Source organism: Lagenorhynchus albirostris, chromosome 9, assembly GCF_949774975.1.
Source record: "Lagenorhynchus albirostris chromosome 9, mLagAlb1.1, whole genome shotgun sequence".
NCBI classification, from domain to species: Eukaryota; Metazoa; Chordata; class Mammalia; order Artiodactyla; family Delphinidae; genus Lagenorhynchus; species Lagenorhynchus albirostris.
The window spans coordinates 77,525,898-77,545,668 of NC_083103.1; the positions used below are offsets into that span (position 1 = coordinate 77,525,898).

Here is a 19,771-nt window from a genome sequence, read left to right on the forward strand (position 1 = left end):
GCTTCAGAAAAGTTAAGGTTTGTAAATTGAATTTCTATTAAATTTGTATGGTATTAAAATTACAGAGTTGATTCCTTAGATTTGTCTAAGCCAGAGCAGAAAACCTGAAAGAGATAGGTTTTATAAAAGGTTTTTTAAATTTAACTTTGCATATGTGGATAATAAAATACTGCCTTGTCATATAAGATTCAGTTGTCAATGTATTTACCTGGCACAATTGTGAAAATGTATGAAATTCCAGTATAGGGCTAAATTTGGAGTTGCTCAAATACCCAGAATATGGTTGTATTTGTATCAAGCAAGTATCTGTGTTTTTCTCATCCTACATATTTTCTAGATTATCTTAAGGTAGGTGCCAGGAAAGATTCCCCAAAGAAGGGTCATATCTTAAGTGAAGATGCCTCTAAATAAGGTTACCAGGATAATCAAGAAAGCCAGAAAGAGCTTTCCAGTCTCAAAAAACAGGAATAATGAAGAAAAAGGGATGGATCCATTCAATACTTGAGCGCAAGGCACTCCTGTTCAGTGCTGTGGGGGGGTTGGGTTCTGTTTGTTGTTTGTTTTTACTTTTCTAATAGAAATCAGTGCAGATAAGTTAACAAGCAACATGAAACCAGTGGCATTGTTTTGTAATTATATACCACATTTGCTGTGGGAAGGTACCAGACTTCAGAATGTTCACAAATTACTTGTTTCAAAAGCTATCCTTAAGTACTTCTGCATAGGATTAACAAAACCTGTCTGTTGTAGAATTTCCTGGTCTTATAAACTACTGTCAGTATGGGTGAGGTTAATACAAAATTCTGAAAAATTGAGACAACTTTAAAGGGGTTAGTATATTTTCTTAGTTAAAAATGGAAATTATTGCCTTAATTTGTTAGGGTTTGTTGGCAGAATTTTGGAAAAATTTGTCCTCATAGAGCTTTAAATTTTTAAATTTCATTTTGATTATTCACTATTTTTCTTTCTAAAGCAATTTCTGATCTCAGAAGAAAAAAAAACTTTTTAAAAGTATAAACATCGTCTTTGCTCATGAGATTGAACATGTATGGAATGCTCAGTTTTCTCTGTATAACTCTTACTAATACATCAGTTTCTCCTCTGTGACTGGAGGGAGACCTTTGAGAGAGTGGGTTAGGAATGCATCCCAGCTTCTGTTTCAAAGTCTTTTGAAACTAACACTTTGAGGAAAGGTAGTTCCCCCTGAGTGTGAATGTTTTTACCTTCTCTTATGCTTAAGAATGTGGTTCTTAGTACCTGCGGTTCCCTAATACCTATGAGATCAAGCCTAAACTCTGCAACCTAGCTCATTTGTGGTCTGTGGTCAGTAGCCGCCTTTCTCTCTCTCAATTCTGGTTAAGCCAATTACCTTCCTTCAGCCAAGTGCACTCCTCTGTCTTGTTGCCATGATTCCACTCATGAGCTTTTCCCCATAAGGAGTACCTGACTTTTCCCCTTCCCTTTTACTGATAAAGATTCTCCATTTCCTTCATAAGGCCTAGGTCAAAACGCATCCCCAAGTGCCCTCATCAGAATGCTTGAAACGACCCAGAAAATAGAAACAAGACTGCTGTGTATAGATAGCTTATCTCTGAGCAAATAATTGCTTTACTCTTCATAGAAATTATAACTATAAATTTTTTGCAACTAATGAATATTGTGTAGTCGCCATTCCTATGGACAGTAATAAATACACACCAGGGTCAGTTACTGGGTTAATGCTGGATAAAACCCACAGTATTAATGTTGAGGATATTGTACTACACTGTTAGCCCGAAATGGTGAAGAGATTCAGATGTCCATAGTTTTAGTCAAATAGAGCAAAATAGTACAGGACCCCTGTTCAGAGCCATGTGAAAATAATCACCACAGTTTTTTTTTTTCTGAATTTAATAATAGCAAAGTTTTGGCTTTTTTTTTCCCTCCAAACTCTTTTATGTTAGCAGATACTAGAAAAGCTTTTTCAGAATCCAATTAATACCTTTTCCAAGTTTATCTCTCTTCTTTTTGAAGTCCTAATATTGAATAAATCATAGATTCTAATGATTCTGTGAATCATTCTATGAATTTGAATCATAGATACACGTTTTTAGTCAAAAAGGTTGTTCTGAAGTTGAAGATACTTTGGCAAATGGCACAAATATTAAAAAACAAAAAGCATTCTAAACATTGGCTAAATGTTTTAATAACTTCCAACATAATTAAATATTCTGTGAATGTTTAAAGCTGTGTTGGAAAATGGGGTATGGCAAGACCTATCTTGAACAGTTGGAAGAAATGGCTTTTTGTTTGTTTGTTTTTAAAATTGTTGACATAAACTGCTGTTACTAAGACAAACTGTTTAAAAGATGTGTATTTTCAGAGTTATTCTTCATTTCTAAATTTGGATTTCTAGTTTGCTAAACTAACCTACCTTAAATAAATTGATTAGGTTGGAGAGGGGGGACCTTCATTTGTGTGCCGTATATTATCCAGAAATGAAACACTCTTACATAGTATTTGCTGAAGATAAAATTGCTTTAAGAAAGTAAAGTTGACATTAGCTTTACAGAATTTTCTATAAATGGAATCATAACTTTTTCACCTTAGCATGATTATTTTGAGATTCATTCATGTTGTATTTATAGTTCGTTCCTTTTTATTGCTAAGTAGTATTCCATTGTAGGGATATACTACAATTGTTTATCTGTTCACCTACTGATAGATATTTGACTTGTTTCTAAATTTTGACTTGTGTAGACATATGCTTCCATGTCTCTTGGATACTCTAAAGAATTTAATAACCTAGAGATATTCTAAATGTTTCGACTACTGACTTCTTCTACTGCCTTTCTCCTTATTTTTCTAAATGATGTGAACCAAAGCATCAGTTTTATATGGAGCCAAAATACTTTACTACCAGATATATATTATCTTAAAGTATCTTTTTTACCCTATGAGAAATGATACTCCTATTTAAATGAGAGAAGGGAAATACAAAAAGGACCAATGGCTCATGGCTGGATCCTGAGTCCATAAAAGTCCACTATGTGAACCAGGCAAATCATGTTTTCCTTTATAAACCATCCTGGAAAGTTCCCTCCAGACCAAGCTGGGACCATCAGTTTTACTTATAGTTGCAGATAGCTCTGACTCCACATGCGTCCCAGATTAGCTAAGATTTACAAGCTCAATGGGAAAAGCCACCACATTTTTGTATTATTACAGAAGAAAATGAGCTAAAAATATTTGCTTCCTTTAGAAAAAGTCAAATACTCTAAAAGAACTGTTTGACCTTTGAAATACAGAAGCATGATCAATTTTGGCTGAATTTCCTATAACTTGCTTACTTCTCCATTTTTGAAAGTCTGTCAAACTGTTTATTCTGACTACCTTTGGGAAAAAGAGAAGCTTAACGAACTTGTATTTTTAGCTCAGTATTCTAATATTAGACATTTGTTCAGGATAAAAAACTCCTTAGAGATAGACATAACTTTCAACATGAAGTGTTTCAACTGAAATCAGTTTTTGTAGACAATCCAATTATGTCCCAAGGCTGATTTTTAAAACAGCTATGCCAGATTTACTCAATTACAAAATGATGTTCATATACATCCAAAATGTGTTTTGACAAAATTAATTTATTGCAACAGAATGGGTTTATTCTACATAGGTACATGTAGATATATAGAGGATTTTTTTTTTTTTTTTTTTGTGGTACATGGGCCTCTCACCGTTGTGGCCTCTTCCGTTGCGGAGCGCAGGCTCACCGGCCATGGCTCACGGGCCTAGCCGCTCCGCGGCATGTGGGATCTTCCCGAACCAGGGCACGACCCCGTGTCCCCTGCATCGGCAGACGGACACTCACCCACTGCGCCACCAGGGAAGCCCAGGAATTATTTTTAAATGCATATAATGGAGAAAGTTTATATGAAATATTTTTGATTAAAAAATTCAGATTATTTAAATTCATTTCATACTTATCCATATTAATTATTTTTCTCTAAAATCACTGGCCAAAACTCTGTACAACTCTGAAACAAATTTTAAATATTTTACTTCTAAAATTATTAATTTTATGCAGTGTGTTCACTTTCACATTTACAATCCTTGGCTAAGGATACAAGGAATTACAAAGCTTACTCACAATGAAACCCATGATTTAACTATTCCTCACTGGCAGCAGGACAGCTTAGGGAGGAGCTCTTTCAGTTAGTTCTGACTCCACATTCACTCTCCTTCAAAGTCTGACTAGGTAAAGCATGGAGTAGGATACTTTCGCAGATTTCCACATCTCTATGTGGGGGTGTGTGTGCATGCATGCATGTGTGTGTGTTTATGTGGAAGTGGATGTTACTGTTTTTATATTCAGTTGAACTCTGAACTTATTGATATATGTTAAGGGGAGGGGGAAGTTGGCCTGTTTTCCTACAAAATACATATGGTTTTCCTCCCCAATTTTTGACAATTTCCTTAAAATATCAACAGAAATGTTTCATCTTATTGAACCCAGTGAAATAAATTATGTTCACAGATGAAAATATTAACAAAAGAATTAATTGGGATTGACATATATACACTGATGTGTATAAAATGGATGACTAATAAGAAAAGAAAGGAAGGAAGGAAAGAAAGAAGGAAAGAAAAGAAAGAGATGGAGAAAGGGAGGGAGGAAGGAAGGGAGGGAGGAAGAAGAAAGGAAGGAAGGAAGGAAGGAAGGACGAACGAACGAATGCCCTGGGGAGGGGGCTACCAAGTAGTCAAGTTTAGTTAAAGTAATTTTGTTTCTAGCAAATACTGAGCTATGTAAGAATATATACCCATTTTTGGATGATGTATGTGTAAGTTATTATATATCAATTATACCTCAATAATACTTCAAAAATTACTTCTAATCAACCCTGGTTGGTTGGTGTTGGGGTTTTGTTTGTTTGTTTTTCCTGTAACTAGAAGTTTCAAACCTGAGCTGAATATCCATACCTGGTATATGGGTTCTATAATCTATGTATATGTTATTTATATCATTGGCCTTACCACATTACGTTTGTTTTCATGCCGTATTCTTCACTATTTGGTTGATAATGCTAACACCGTCCTACCACCACCACCAGTAAATAAAGTGGCACTTTTTTCCCCTTATTCCTTTCAAGTTCAGTTTACATGAATCTCTAGGTTAGTTACTCTTAGTCCTGGCTCAAATATGGATTTGATGAGAAGTATTTCCATAGCCTTTCAGGGGGTTGGCTGTCTTCTTAGGCAACTTGTAAACATTGGCCTTCTTATTCACATCTCTAAATTACCTTTCACTGTAAATGTGGATAGTTGGTTCTTTACTGTCTGCTGACAGTAGAAATTCAGTTGTTAAACGCAGCAAAAAGTAAAAATCTGATAGCTTCAAACAAGCAATGTGGCAGAATTCCAAGTAGCGAGAACATGGAGATTTTGCACATAACAATTAGCTTTAACTTCATAAAACCTTGAAAAAGTGGAAACCATTAAAAGGGGTAAAATAAAAGTTGTAAAAATAATATGAAAATTATAGCCAATTTATTAAGTTATTTCAGTAATGATGTATTTGCTTTGTGCTGCAAGGTTCAAAACTAGGTACACAGAAACATGAGCATACATTCCCTAGGCATCAGCCTCATCCAGAGCCTATAATTTTATTCATTTTAAAATTTATTGCTTTTGGGGCTTCCTTGGTGGATAGGACTCCGTGCTCCCAACGCAGGGGGCCTGAGTTTGATCCCTGGTCAGGGAACTAGATCCCACACGCATGCTGCAACTAAGACCCAGCGCAACCAACCAACCAACCAAATAAATAAATATTTTAAAGTAAAATAAAATTTATTGTTTTTAACATCCTTATATTTTAATAGCAACATAAATTCTTCACAGTATTTAGAAGCTCTTGTTTTATGCTCCAAAATAGTCATTCATTTATTCATTTTGTGCCCTTAAGGGACAGAGAAGAAATAATTACAATATCATGTGTTAAGTGCTAAGATCATGTTACATACATATGCTCAGGGTGTGAAAGACATATTATCTATCTGTCTAACCTAATCCAATCCGAAGATGGAAATGGGATCATTCTGGAGAATTAACGTAGAGAAGGTTAAAGGTTAAGGTGTCTTAAATAATAAGAAAGAAAAGTGTTCTAGTCAAGAGTATATGGAAAGACATGGTACCAAGAGAAAACATTTCATATTAAAGACCTGCAGGGAGTGCACTTTGTTTTAAAGTCACTTCTCACTTTGTAAGGTGAAAATGGGGGCAAGGGGCACATCAAAGATAGAAGATAGAGAAAACAAGTAAAATGGATCCCCAGAAGCTGCTAGGAGTGTGGGTTGGCCTAGAACAGGAGACAGTGGGAGGGAATCCATTTTCTGAGACTGGAAGAAAAGTTATAAAGGTGATGAATGAAGATGGCTTTGGGGGAGCAGGAAGAGATGACAGGAGGATCCAGAAAACAACAGATTGTTCCTGATGACCTCAGTGTTCTTATTTAAATGCGAGAGAGCTTGAAAAAGGAAAAGCACTTAAGTCAACAGGGTCTTGAGAGAGTGTGCCAGATTTGGAGTAGTAATCATGAGAATGTGAGAAAAAAGTAACCAAGACCCAAGAAAAAACAAAAAAACCATGAGTGGTACTAAGGAGGGCCCAGCCAAGGCCAAAGACTATTAGTTTATAACAGTCTGGATAGTTATATGATTTTTCTGTAGCATTTCTTAGCAGTCTCAGTATAGAAATGAAGCAAGCACATTTTTAATATTGATTCATGGTTGGAATTTGCTGTGTTGAAATAAAATTATGTGTGTATCAGGAATCTGAAAGGTAATCATGTGTATTTAAAATGATCAGCCCTGCATTTAAACTTGTAGGGAAAGAGAGCCAATAGATTGGAATAGTAGGAGGCAGAAGAAACTGGATGGAAAGAAAAAATACGGTTCCAGAAAGCGGGATGAGTACATGTAAGATTTCTGGGGAAGAAGTTTCTAAACCAGCTCAGGGTGTGACCGAGGAAGTTAATGACTGAAATACAATGGTAAAGTGGTCAATATCATTGTAATTTAGAGAGCCAGGAATTTCAGCATTAGATTACTGTATAGATTTTGTGCATGGATGTTGACAGTTCCCGGGTGATAGATGCAGTTGCAATGAAGTGAAACAATGATCATTGTCCCAAACATGAGTAAAGATTGTAGAGGTAGGTTTGGTTTTGGAATAACAAGGTCTTGGCTGTGTAAGTGGGTGATTGAGGTAGGTAGGGATGAAGATCACTGGAATACAGAAATTCAAGGAACTCATGTTGAGTGAATCATCTATGTAATGTATAAGTAATAAGATACAGTGGCATGTCTTAAAATTAATATAATATTGAAATAGTAATGAATATAAATGGTATTATGATACATTTGCAACAACTAGAGCATGATATGAAAATGTTTTCTATTGATGAAAAGTCAAAGGTATAGTAAATACTACTGTTTGTTGCCTATATTTATAATTGAAGAAAATGCTAGATTTTAGTTATAGGTTAATGAAAATAAAGATGTAAATTTTTTTCTCCATCCAAGTTCACATACCCTCTGCATTCTGTCATGATCCTCCGGTTAAGAAACCCATTTAAAGGATGGGGTATCTAGGAAGCAGAAACCTGAGTAGAAAGAAGTGGTTGTTGCATAGTCTAGAAGTGGTGGTGCAGAGCTCAGAGAATATCTCCACTGCTTCTGGACCCAGTGGTGACTGGGAGTGAGGATGCTGGAGATGGTGTGTGCCTCAGCGAGCAGGCTTGGCTCAGGAAGGCTGCAGGGGGTGAGGTATGAAGGTGTAAGAGTTGGCCAGAGTGAGGTGAACTAGCCTTGAAGCCCCAGGCAAATATAAAGCTGAGGCCTGGAATGTTTGGAAGCACGTTGAGGCAGCCCTTCTGAAATGATCAGGGTAGTAATGGCCCATAGCTTTTGCTCAGTTTCCAGGTAGAATCTTGCTGAGAAATTGTTGGATGCCCCCGAAGACAGTTCAAGATTGAAAAACCTGAAGTCAGAATGAGTTACTTGATACCAAAGTGTAAAACAATGCAGGAGGGCAGTGAGGAGTGTTGGTGTCTTGGTAAATCACCAAATTTTGTTCTTTTGACTTTATTTTTATTACTGGTGCCAAACATATAAAACCATATGAGGGTTGGTGAGTAAAAATAAACTGTAAGAAGAATTCTCTTTTGTAAAGATCAGACTTGCCATCCTACCCCAAAGGAGGGATTTAGGAGTGTCTGCCAGAAAAGGAAAATACCAAAAGGAAGCTAAGTAGTTAAGTATATATGTTTTGGGGTTAATAAGACTAATTAAACTTTCAGTTTATATAATTTAATGTTTAATCACTTGAAATGGATAGAAGAACCTGGTCCTTCTGATTGGGAAACTCATTAACTTTTAGATGTTAATACTTCAGCTTTATACGTACAAGTTTATTACTTTAAACCTAACGATAACTTTGTTAATCAATAGATTGATTCTGTTCATTTGTGTTGATTTTTTTTCTAGGAATTAGCTCTCCGTAGCCAGTTACCAACACTGGAGCAGGATGGTGGGACTCAAAATCCAGTATCTTCTCCTGGGATGTCTCAGGAATTGAGAACAATGACGACCAATAGCTCAGATCCCTTTCTTAACAGGTTGGTAAGAGTTGCTACTGGCCAACATCTGAAAAAGATCATAGTTTTAAGGTGATTCTCCTTAGTACTTGTAATAAGCTGTTTGAACATCTTTGTGGGCCAAAAACCATAGCTGTAAATGAATCTCTCCATAAATGGCTAGTACAATAAAACTTGAGGATTAAAAGCTGGCTCATGTGAGAGGAAATGAGCTGTTCAGACTTGTAGAGGGGATACTTATTCAGAGTCACGTGTTTGCTTGTGCCTATACTGTTGAAAAACAGTTACTTGCAGAATCATGAAGGAACATGTGAATGCCTTTCTATAAAAGCAAATGAACTGCATCTTAAACCTACTTAGGTCTGCATTGTAAGGATCATTAGAAGGAATTTTCCACGTAAGTGTTCAGCCTGAGAAGTTTCACTGCAGGAGCACTGTAAGGCCTCATGTTCTTAAGGGCTATAGGTCAAGGAGATAAAAAGTAAGGTTGTGCCTCTTTCAAATAATGTATTAATATTAAAGAGTATTGAAAATAACATAGTTTAAGGATGATTTTTAGTGAGTTACCACAAATCTTGGGTTTCAGGCATATTGCAAAGATGTTATTATATGTAGGGAGGGCTATGTTGAAAACTGCAAGCTGAGACAGAACATATTCTTTGCCTAGAAGGCCGTTTAAAATTAAGATTTGACTACAATTCTTTCTTCTAGATTGTCAAATATTTATGGAGTTTCAGCTTTTAAAGTAAGGAACAAATGCTTTCTGGTCTTTGCTTTTGTTTTTTTTAACCAATTTTAAACAGTGTACTTTTTAAAACATTTAAAGGTATTTTTGTTTAAGAAGGCTATACTACCCTTTCAATTCTCACCAATTGAATTGAAAACATCCTGATCCTAAGATAAAAACAAAATACCTTGTCATACCAAAATATTTAGTACAATAGAATTTTCTGTCATTTGCTCTGTCTTAAGGTTAGTTAGTGCTGGTGCCCTAATTGGTAAGTTTGGTTTCAAAGGCCATCTAAAGGGTATTTAAGTTTGTATTTACTCTTCTGATATATGCAGTTTAAAGTTCTGCCAAAAATTGAGTATATTTATATAAGACTGTAGTTGTAAGCTTAAACTGAGGTTAATTAGGAAAGGTCCATAGCCACAGAACTTTCTTTTCCACAGAGGAAATTTCAGATCAATATAATTCCAGTACCCGTCTTATTGAAGGCCTGTATTGATCCAGGGATAAAATTAGACCATTTGGAAAAAAATGGATAGACTGCATTTCCTCCTGATAGTCATTTGTGCAGATTGTTTCTTAAAACTTTTGATAAGAGCTGAGCTACAGTTTAAGATTCTATTTTCTGGTAAAGATCACAGAGTGGAACATTACCCGTGTTGTTAGTCTCAGGGCAAAATTCCATGTCTACTCTCTGTAGTACCCCCAGGTTCTAAAACACACATCTGACTATAACATTTTTCTTTTCAGAAACTCTTGATGGTTTCCCCACTGCCCATCATTCGATTTATACATATTCCTTAAGCCCTAAACACTTGTTCCCCTATCTTGCCATGGAGTTGACTCTTAGTAGTGGTGGAACATCCCCTCATCTCCCTTTTACTCTGAGGTCTTTCAAGGCCAGCTCCCACATTCCCTTCCATGAAACCTTTCCCCTGTACGTTTCAAGCTTACTCCTCTTTGTTCTGAAAGCACTTTGCTCACGTAGCCCTTGTATATGATTCATTAACGTATTTGTGCACCTCCCTCCCTGAAGTTGTGAGCCTCTCAGAAAGCATCAGTTGTAGATTTTTGTTGTATCCTCAGACTATTCTAATCCCTATCACGTAGTAGCAGATGCTCAGTGAATGTTTATTGAAGGGAGGTTGGGGGGCTGCAGGGAGCAGTCCCTAACCAGGGAAATGGCCTTGTGAACTTGGTCCTCAGGAGTGCCCATGTGCTTCCCCTGGGGCTTGGAAAGAACTCTGAACAACTGTACATTCAGCTATTCTGTAACAGAGTCTTGAGTGTCTTGATACGTGCTCCGTTCTCAGCAGTGGGAATAGAGTGATGACTAGGACCAGGCCCTTGTCCCAGATCAAGACAGGCAAAATAAAAACAAACCACATCCTGAGACCTTCTCCAAAGTAGCTGCATTGTATACAAATGGTCTCAGAGGCAAATTTGTGTGTTCTTGGATCTGTGTGAGGCTTTTGAATCTTGCCAAAATCTGACAGAAGCATTAAACTAGTGGTTGCAATATACAGAGTGAAGGGGAGGGAGAACAAGGCAAGTGCATTGAGTAATTTAGGAAAGAAATTTAGGGGACTGAGCTTTCGACCTTGAGCAACTATTAAATCTTGTTTTTAAAGCTTAGTTATTTTTTGTTTAACTTTTGTGTAAGCTAAACAGCTGTTTAAGTGTCCAAGCTGTGGAGAAAGTTAGAGTTTGCCCTGTAGTCAGAGACCATTATGAACAATTGTCTTTATTTCACACTTTGCCATAGTTTTTCTACAATTAGCAGAACCCCCAATTCTACAGGCGATGCCACCTGGTGTCTGCGTGCTACTAGGTTAGGAGAGTGTCGTATTTATGAAAGTAATAGTCTAAGGATATTTACCATACTTGTATGTAAATCTGTGATACTTTTCATTTAGCCTAAAGTAAAAAGCTGTCTTGGCTCATAGTTTTCTGTTTTTCTCAAGGTATGTGCCTTGTAGTTTTTTGTTTTTTGTTTTTAATCTTTCCTTCATCTGGGACTCTCAGGACTCCTATCTCATGCTAAGGTGTTTGTTTGCAGCTCCCCGCCTTTCCCAAACAGAAACAACGAGATCAAGCTAGGGAGTTCAGTTCTTATCGGCAGTGACTCATGTTTTGGCCCAGTCGAAAAAGAAATTCTGGTTCTTTATTTTGGTTTGATTTTTCTGGCTTAAACTCTCTGCATGAGAGCTAGGAATTTAGCACGAATCTAGTGCAGACCTGTCTCACCACCCACCTGGAGGTTGTGTTTTGACCTATGCCTGTGACCACTGCCACTTGGGGAGTTGAGACCTTGAAACAAATGAGCCATGTGGAGCCCCTAGATTCAAATGATACTAGAGAATATCTACACAGAGAATTTTCTGTCACCTAGGAAAACTGGAAATATCTTTCTTTTCCCTTATTGCCACCAAGCCCCAGAACCTTAGGAAAATTTTGGCCCCCTAAAGTTGCCAGTTTCAATTAGGATTAACTTGTCTGTTTCACCTCATAGCAAAAGAGCTTTGTATGGGCCCTGAAGGGAGGGTGCTTGTTTCAGATGCTGCAGGGCAAGAATTTTCACTAATCCTCTTTGAGAATCATGTTGGTACTCAGCAGGTGTTTATATTTTTACCTTGAAATCATTTCTTAAATTTTTTGTGTTGGTCTTTAACTCTCATTCTTTGTAGTGGCACCTATCACTCTCGAGATGAGAGCACAGACAGCGGACTAAGCATGAGCAGCTACAGTGTCCCTCGGACCCCAGACGACTTCTTGAACAGTGTTGATGAAATGGATACAGGTTGGTATTCTTTATTCCTCTAGCTTTCAGTGAGAAGTAGTCATTGTATTACCAGGTCTAATTAAACTATTGTGAGCAAATTAAACTATTGTGAGCAATAAACTATTGTGAGCAAACTATTATTCAGAAGAAAACCAATTGAGATCCTGTAAACTTCAATTCAAATTAAGTTTGATTTGTGGGGTTTTTTTGTTTGTTTTGTTGGCATCTTGTAATTTCAGTCTCTTCCCAGTTTTTAAATGTCATGAATATCTCAGCTCTATTTGACATGACTTATTTTATATTTTAGCATTTAAAACATTGAGTTAATTGACAGAGCAGTTGAGGACCCTATTAGAAGTCTCTGTTATATGGATTTGTATTCTTTTTTTTTTTTTAAAATAAATTTATTTTATTTTATTTTATTTGGCTGTGTTGGATCTTTATTGCTGCTCGCAGGCTTTCTCTAGTTGCAGCGAGCGGGGGCTACTCTTCGTTGCAGTGCACAGGCTTCTGATTGTGGTGGCTTTTCTTGTTGCGGAACACGGGCTTCAGTAGTTGTGGCTCGCAGGCTCTAGAGTGCAGGCTCAGTAGTTGTGGTGCACGGGTTTAGTTGCTCCGTGGCATGTGGGATCTTCCCGAGCCAGGGCTCGAACCCGTGTCCCCTGCATTGTCAGGCGGATTCTTAACCACTGCACCACCAGGGAAGCCCCTGGATTTGTGTTCTTAATTTTGGAGAAGATCTCTATATGTGATTCATATGTCTCTATATGTGATTCATTGTCTGCTTCCCTCTTTTTTGTGAGGGTCTTTGGTCCAACTTAGGTGATATGGGGCTCAGGAAGCCAGGTAGGAAAGGCTAGGTGGTGGGACTTACCTCCATTATTGTTAGAATAGTTTCAGGGATCTTGCAGAAGCTAAGAAGTACCTGCGTCACAGGGTAATTATAGAACCCTTTTTCCTGTGGCTTACCCGGTGACCCTGGCCTTGGCAGCTCTCAGAGGGCACGAATTGGCGGGGAAATGAAGCAGTTCTCCAGCTAGCTAGTTCTTTAGCCGGCAGCTTCTAAAAGTGTTTGGCAAGTCTTCTGTACCTGTGCTCATCCAGCTTATGGCTTTGATGCTTCTGGGAATCCACAGCGCCCTCTCTTCATCTAAATCTTAAATCATCCATAGGCGTTGCTTCAAACCCATCTCATTCATAACACCTTTCCTGACTCCTCTGTCCCCGTATTTCTCTCTTTAACACTTAATGGTTTATATTAGTTTTTCTGAAAGCATGTTCCATTGAAGTGTTAAGGAATGTTAACATTGTCATGGACAAAAAGGTTTCTTGGCAAGGTAAGTTTGGGAAACCTAGAAGCAAAGCTAGGAAGACTTACCTATCCAAGGACTTTTTGGGAGGCTTGTTTTTACTGTTGTGAATGTGAATCTCCTAAGGGTGGAATAGTTTTGTGCAGTTCTTTTATTCTGTTCCCCAATGTGTACTTCAGAGAAAGACAGGTCTATACCATTCATTTTTATATTTTATCTTATTATGGTGGTGCATACCTGGAAGAGAGTCAAGTAGTGATGCTGTTGTGTCATACTTGTTCTTTCTCTCTTGCTGTATATAATTTTTTAAGGAATTTCTTTTCAGGACCCCCTTCACTGCTCAGCACACAGTAGTAAGCAATCAAGCTTGTTCAATATCTGAACAATTTTGAAGCAAAAGGAAACTTGCGTTGTTACTTTGCTATCTGTGAGTTGTTTGACCTTAAGTAAACTGTGGGCCAGTGGAGGAGGTCGGTCAGGAATGCGTTTCTTTCCCTGTGCATTTATGTATACTCACATGATACGGCTCTGATGTTAGCTTTTCAAAAAGGACCTGTTCTCTTTCTCCCTGTTCCATCTAGGTGACACTATCAACCAAAGCACCCTACCCTCACAGCAGAACCGTTTCCCAGACTATCTTGAAGCCATTCCTGGGACAAATGTGGACCTTGGAACACTGGAAGGAGATGGAATGAACATAGAAGGAGAGGAGTTGATGCCAAGTCTACAAGAAGCTTTGAGTTCTGACATCCTTAATGACATGGAGTCTGTTTTGGCCGCCACCAAGCTAGATAAAGAAAGCTTTCTTACATGGTTATAGAGCCCTCAGGTAGACTGAATTCTAAATCTGTGAAGGATCTAAGGAGATATACCTGAAATTTCCAAATAAGCCGGTTGTGATCTTCTGGCTAATACAGAAAAAGATGAACAAACGTCCAGCAAGATTCTTTCATCCACTATTTTGCTCTTCCTTGTCCATTGCTGCTGTTAATATATTGCTGACCTCTTCCATGTTTGGCTCTAAAGAATCAAAAAAAACTTTTTTTGTTTCTTTTGCTATTATAACTACTGTTTGTTTTGGGGGCTGGGGGAAGTGAGCCTGTTTGGATGATGGATGCCATTCCTTTTGCCCAGTTAGACGTTCACCAGTCATTTTAACTAAATACTCAGACTTGGAAGTCAAATGCTTCACGTCACAGCATTTAGTTTGTTCAAGCAATTGTTTCTTCAGCTGCCTTTGGCCAGTGGAAAAACATGACTTACTGGTCTGACAAGCCAAAAATGTTGTATCTGATATTAAGTACTTATGCTGATTTGAAGAGATAGCTGAAACCAAGGCTGAAGACTGTTTTACTTTCAGTGGGTTTTTTTTCCTCCTAGTGCTATCATTAGTCACATAGTGACCTTGATTTTATTTTAGGAGCTTATAAGGCTTGAGATAATTTCCATAGAAATATATTAATTATTGCCACATACTCTAGTATAGGTTTTGGTGGGTTTTATTGTGGTTTTTTGTTGTTGTTGTTTTTGGTTTCTTTTTTGTTTGTTTTTTGTCTTGGTTGGGGTTTTTATTGTTTGGGGGTTTCTTTTTTTTCTTTTTTCTTTTTTTTTTTTTTGTTGTTGTTGTTGTTGTTGTTTCTCAGAACTTAGGCAAATTACCATTATAGTGAATCTGTTTATACTTGTAGCTTGGGACAGTTATTGTAGTTCCTTTGGTAAATCTACATGTCCTGGTTTTTTTTACCATCTTATTTAAATCTTGGTAATCTGCTCTCTCTATATATACCCACACACACACTTATAATGTTTATGATAGTGTGATAGCAGAATGTATCTTTTTTTTTTTTTAAGTTTTCCCTACTTTCCAATTTATTTTAAAATGGTAGCTTTGAATGTATGCATTTAGAATACATGACTAGTAGTTTATATTTCACAGGTAGTTTAAATCTGGTTGGGGCAGTCTGCAAATGTTGGTGGTAGTTTAGTGTTCAAGAAAGGGCTGTTATTATGGGTAGTGCCTAGCAGAGTCCTGTATGCCCTCTGGGCACACAATGGATATTATCTGATGAATTTGAAAGAAGCAAACAAGAAATGGCTTTATTATCCCCTGGTTAGTCCCTCAGACTAATTTACGTCTTGATGGGAAATCACTGAGTTAGGTTCATAGTGTACATGACAGAAGTAAGCTTTATATAGTGGTTTACCTTCCTTTAGCTTTGAAAGTTTACCTTTGCCTTAGTTTTGGAAGTAAATTCTAGTACTCTAGTTCTCTTTTGTAATGAACACATTAAGGACTACATTGAAATATTACCTACAAAATCGTTCTTCTAAGACTTGCTTCTGCTTCTGTATGCTGAGAATTGACCCTGGATAGTATATAGAATACTGTAAGGTCATAAGTTAGCTGGTAAAGTGATCAGATTAATGTATATTGGTAGTTGAATTTAGCAAAGAAATAGAGATAATCATGATTATACTTTTATTTTTACTGGAAGAGATATAACTAGAGTATGTGTCTACAGGAGTAATAATGTTTTCCAAAGAGTATTTTTAAAGGAACAAAATGAGCATGAATCAAACCTTCAGTATAAGCTATGAAGTAATACTTGGTTGTGAATTATAGTGGTATCAGCTAGCACCTCTATGATTAAGGGTCTTTCAGTGTTTCTAGAGTAAGCCCTTATTTTCAAGGGTTTATAAGACATAAAATCTCTTTTCCTGGCTAAAACTGCTATGAAAAGCCTCAGCTTAGGAAAACAAGTATTGGTTTTTTTTTTTCTTTCTGATTACAGAATCTAAGCATTTTGACCCTTCAATTTAGAGGAGTGCGAAAGTTGGAAGTAAGAAGTTTTATATTAAGTAATTTCAGTGCTCAAAATGCAATCACTGTGTTGTATATAATGATTCATAGGTTGATCATTCATAATAATTGACTCTAAGGCTATTATTAAGAAAACAGAAGAAAGATTAAATCTTGAATTAAGTCTGGGGGGAAATGGCCACTGTGCAGATGTATTGATTTTTTTAGAGGAATAATGAAATTCTGCCTAGAATGCATAATTGAGTTTATGGATGGATGATACAGCATGTTGGCTTTTTTATGTGCAGAAGATCAAAGCTACTTGGAAGGAGTGCTTACAATTTGCCATTAAGCCACAAATTAAGATCACATTTTATATATCAGCAGAGTAGCTTTAGATTAGGGGAGAGGGTGGGAAGGTGGGAGGGGAGTTGTGAAGACTTAGTGGGACCTTGATAGAGAACTTTATAAGCTTCTTTTTCTTCAATAAAGACTTGTCTTGCATCTTGCTGTCATTAAAGTCAGTTGTTCCTAAAATTTTAATCACTCAAGTACACCCACAAAACAAAACTACGAAGTTCTTCATTTCCTCTCACCTTTAATTTACCCAGTTATACCTCAGTGTTGAAGCAGCACCGTGGTACCTAACAGACATGGTGCTTTGATCTTATCGTACCCTCTGTACTCACCTGAAGGAGACCTAAGCCTTTCTCTTTCTGAGTTTGAATCACAGCCTTGACGTGCTCTTCCTTGTTTTATGTCCTTATTCCTAATGTAACGTGTTTAACTGCTTCTTGGTTGTATTGGGTGGCATTGGGATAAGATTTTAACTGGGTATTCTTGAATTGCTTTTACAATAAACCAATTTTATAATCTTTAAATTTATCAGCTTTTTACAGTCGTGTTCTTTTTAGTTAGTGCTTCTTAGATCTACTTATGGTTGATGGAGCACATTGATTCGGAGTTTCAGATTTTCCAGAGCACTATTTGTTATAATTACTATTTTCTAAATATAGTGCCTTTTTAAAAAAAGGAAAAAATATAAGGAAGTGACTTTTATACAAACGATGTTGCTGTTTTAAGTATTCATACTAAATAGATGCATTCTATATGGAACCTTGGCAGAAACACTGAAAAACTACTTAATTGTGTAATTCATACCAATCAATGTTGAAATTCAAACAGTGCAAAAGTGGGAGGCAATATCAAATGATTTACAATTTCAGAGCTTCTGCACATCTGAGAAGGAATGCTCGGATCAATTTTATCTTCCATAAGCACGGTTTTAAAAGAGTTGTGGATGTGCCTATCTTAACAATTGTTTTCTGTATCTTGAAAAAGTATTCTCCACATTTTAAATGTTTTATATTAGAGAATTCTTTAATGCACACTTGTCAAATATATATATATAGTACCAATGTTACCTTTTTATTTTTTGTTTTAGATGTTAAGAGCATGCTCATATGTTAGGTACTTACATAAATTGTTACATTATTTTTTCTTATTGTAATACCTTTTTGTTTATATGGTTCAAATATATTCTTTCTTTAAACTGTTCTTTGTTGTTTTTAACGATTAATATATTTAAAACTTTTTTGGCTTCTTAATGGTCTTCCAATAGAACAAGTATTAGTAATAAAAGGTGATTACAGTGGTAACTGGTAGACAGATTAAACTTAAGGTTGGTTTGGCATTTGGAACTTTTGTAGTATGGATATAATTCTTTGAACTTTATGTTCTGTACTCTTCCTGTAGACCATCCTCATCAATAATAGTGTGTGTGTGTAAGCTGAATTGTATCAGCTTCATTCTTAAATGATTTTACTTCATGTAACAGCAGAGAAGAAACTGTGGTTTCTTTCAAAATAGCCTTTGGTTTTATTTCTCCAAAATATTCTCTTAATGATCTCCAAAATATAATACTTATATTAGTGAAAATTATCAGTTATTATTTTATAAATAAAAACACAAATTTAAATGGTAGGTCCTAAACTTTGAATAAGAGGTAGATTTGATTGTCTTTGAAAATGGTTTACTTCTGTGTTTGTGTATATAATATCTTCAATTATTGACACATCATTTTTGGTGAGGCAAATCTGAAAACAGTGTTTTATTATGTATAATTTCTTTATGATAGTAGAACACTAATTTTGTGGAGCTTGAAATTTATCGTTCCCCTTGTGCAAAATGTAGTGGTTGTAGATTTTAGCTCAAAACCATACCTTGTATCTATAGACATTGCACCTCTTACTAGGGAGTTGCTCTAAGAGGTGGTGTGCTTTATGTTGGATGACTTGAAGTCATTCTGGAGCCTGTGAACCAGAATTGTACAACCTTTTAGGTAACTGATTTAGTCAGTCTGAGTCAGTAAAATACTCAGGAGAAATAGCCTCTAGAGAGAACAAGGACTGGTAACAAAAGGAAACATTGGTGATAACTGCAGGGGGTGGTCTGCAGACCAGTGAGTTGCATTTAATCTCCCTTGATTTCCATCTTGTCAGCTGAGGTTGTAAAAGAAGAGCAGCCCCAAGGGACCCCCATCACATTTTCTTACCTCCTGTAATGGCAACTAGACCATCCCTGGTCTTGGCAACTGTCAATTATATTGAAAATCTGGCTTTATTTGGTATTTATGGGTAAATTCACATACTGCTTTCCCCTGGGCTTCAGGGTTGCATGTGCACTGTTGCTTCTGGAATCAACCATGTCTTTGGCAGGGTGTCTCCATGCTGTCCCTATCCTGCTTTAAACTGTTGGCATTTAATTGCTTTATTTAAGTAATCCTGAAAAACTTGAACAGTCTTCTTCGATTAAAAATTTACTGAATTAGATATCAGATGAGAATTCTGTGACATTTAGTACTACAGTTTTTCCAAATCAAACATGGAATATTTTTTCCAATATTTGGATACAAAAAGCTCTGATATAAGTAAAATTAATATTTTTCTAACCATAAACATAGCCTTAAGCTGGCAAACTTAATACTACCACAAATGAAAACAGTTGCAGAATCAAGACACTAGCAAATAAGATGATATTGAAAAGATACTCTGAATTTTTTAATCTGCCATATTTTAACCAAAAACAAAATTCCTGAACTAGGTGACTTGATATCTAAGCTGTGAGGACCCTGTTAGAAGTTCGAAACAAAACTGGATCTGTGTGTGTGCTATTTGGAGATAATCTGAGCAAAGAGTCTAATTATGTAAAATTCCTAAGCAGCTAACCTGGCACTTGGAATTTTTTTTTTTAAGTGAAACTATTAAATACTAGAGTTACTGTAACTTTGTGAAGTTGATACTGGTTTATATGCAAAGTAAATGAATGGACAGTGCTTAATTCTTACTAAAGGAAACCTCTCTAAGAAACAACAAAAGAAAAAAATAGCATCTAAATCAGGAAGATGTCCTGTTACTTAACGTGACTTTTAAGGCTGTTAAATTATTTCTTAGGGTTAGGACACAACTTTACCCATATTTCCTTATGTCTCAAGTATATTTTATGTTGAGACTATAGT

The 19,771-nt window shown here is 36.4% G+C and overlaps 1 protein-coding gene across 8 annotated transcripts in view; it reads left to right on the plus strand.

The window, feature by feature from the left end:
• The window catches only part of YAP1 (Yes1 associated transcriptional regulator), a 107,677-nt gene extending 89,866 nt beyond the window's left edge, over positions 1–17,811 (plus strand). For all 8 annotated transcript variants that reach the window (XM_060160271.1, XM_060160276.1, XM_060160274.1 and 5 more), the window contains 3 exons: positions 8,523–8,653; positions 12,050–12,162; positions 14,036–17,811. In XM_060160271.1, the coding sequence (XP_060016254.1) occupies positions 8,523–8,653; positions 12,050–12,162; positions 14,036–14,274 (483 nt within the window). In that variant the 3' untranslated portion in view covers positions 14,275–17,811. The remainder of the gene's footprint in view (positions 1–8,522; positions 8,654–12,049; positions 12,163–14,035) is intronic.
• The last annotated feature ends 1,960 nt before the right edge of the window (positions 17,812–19,771 follow it).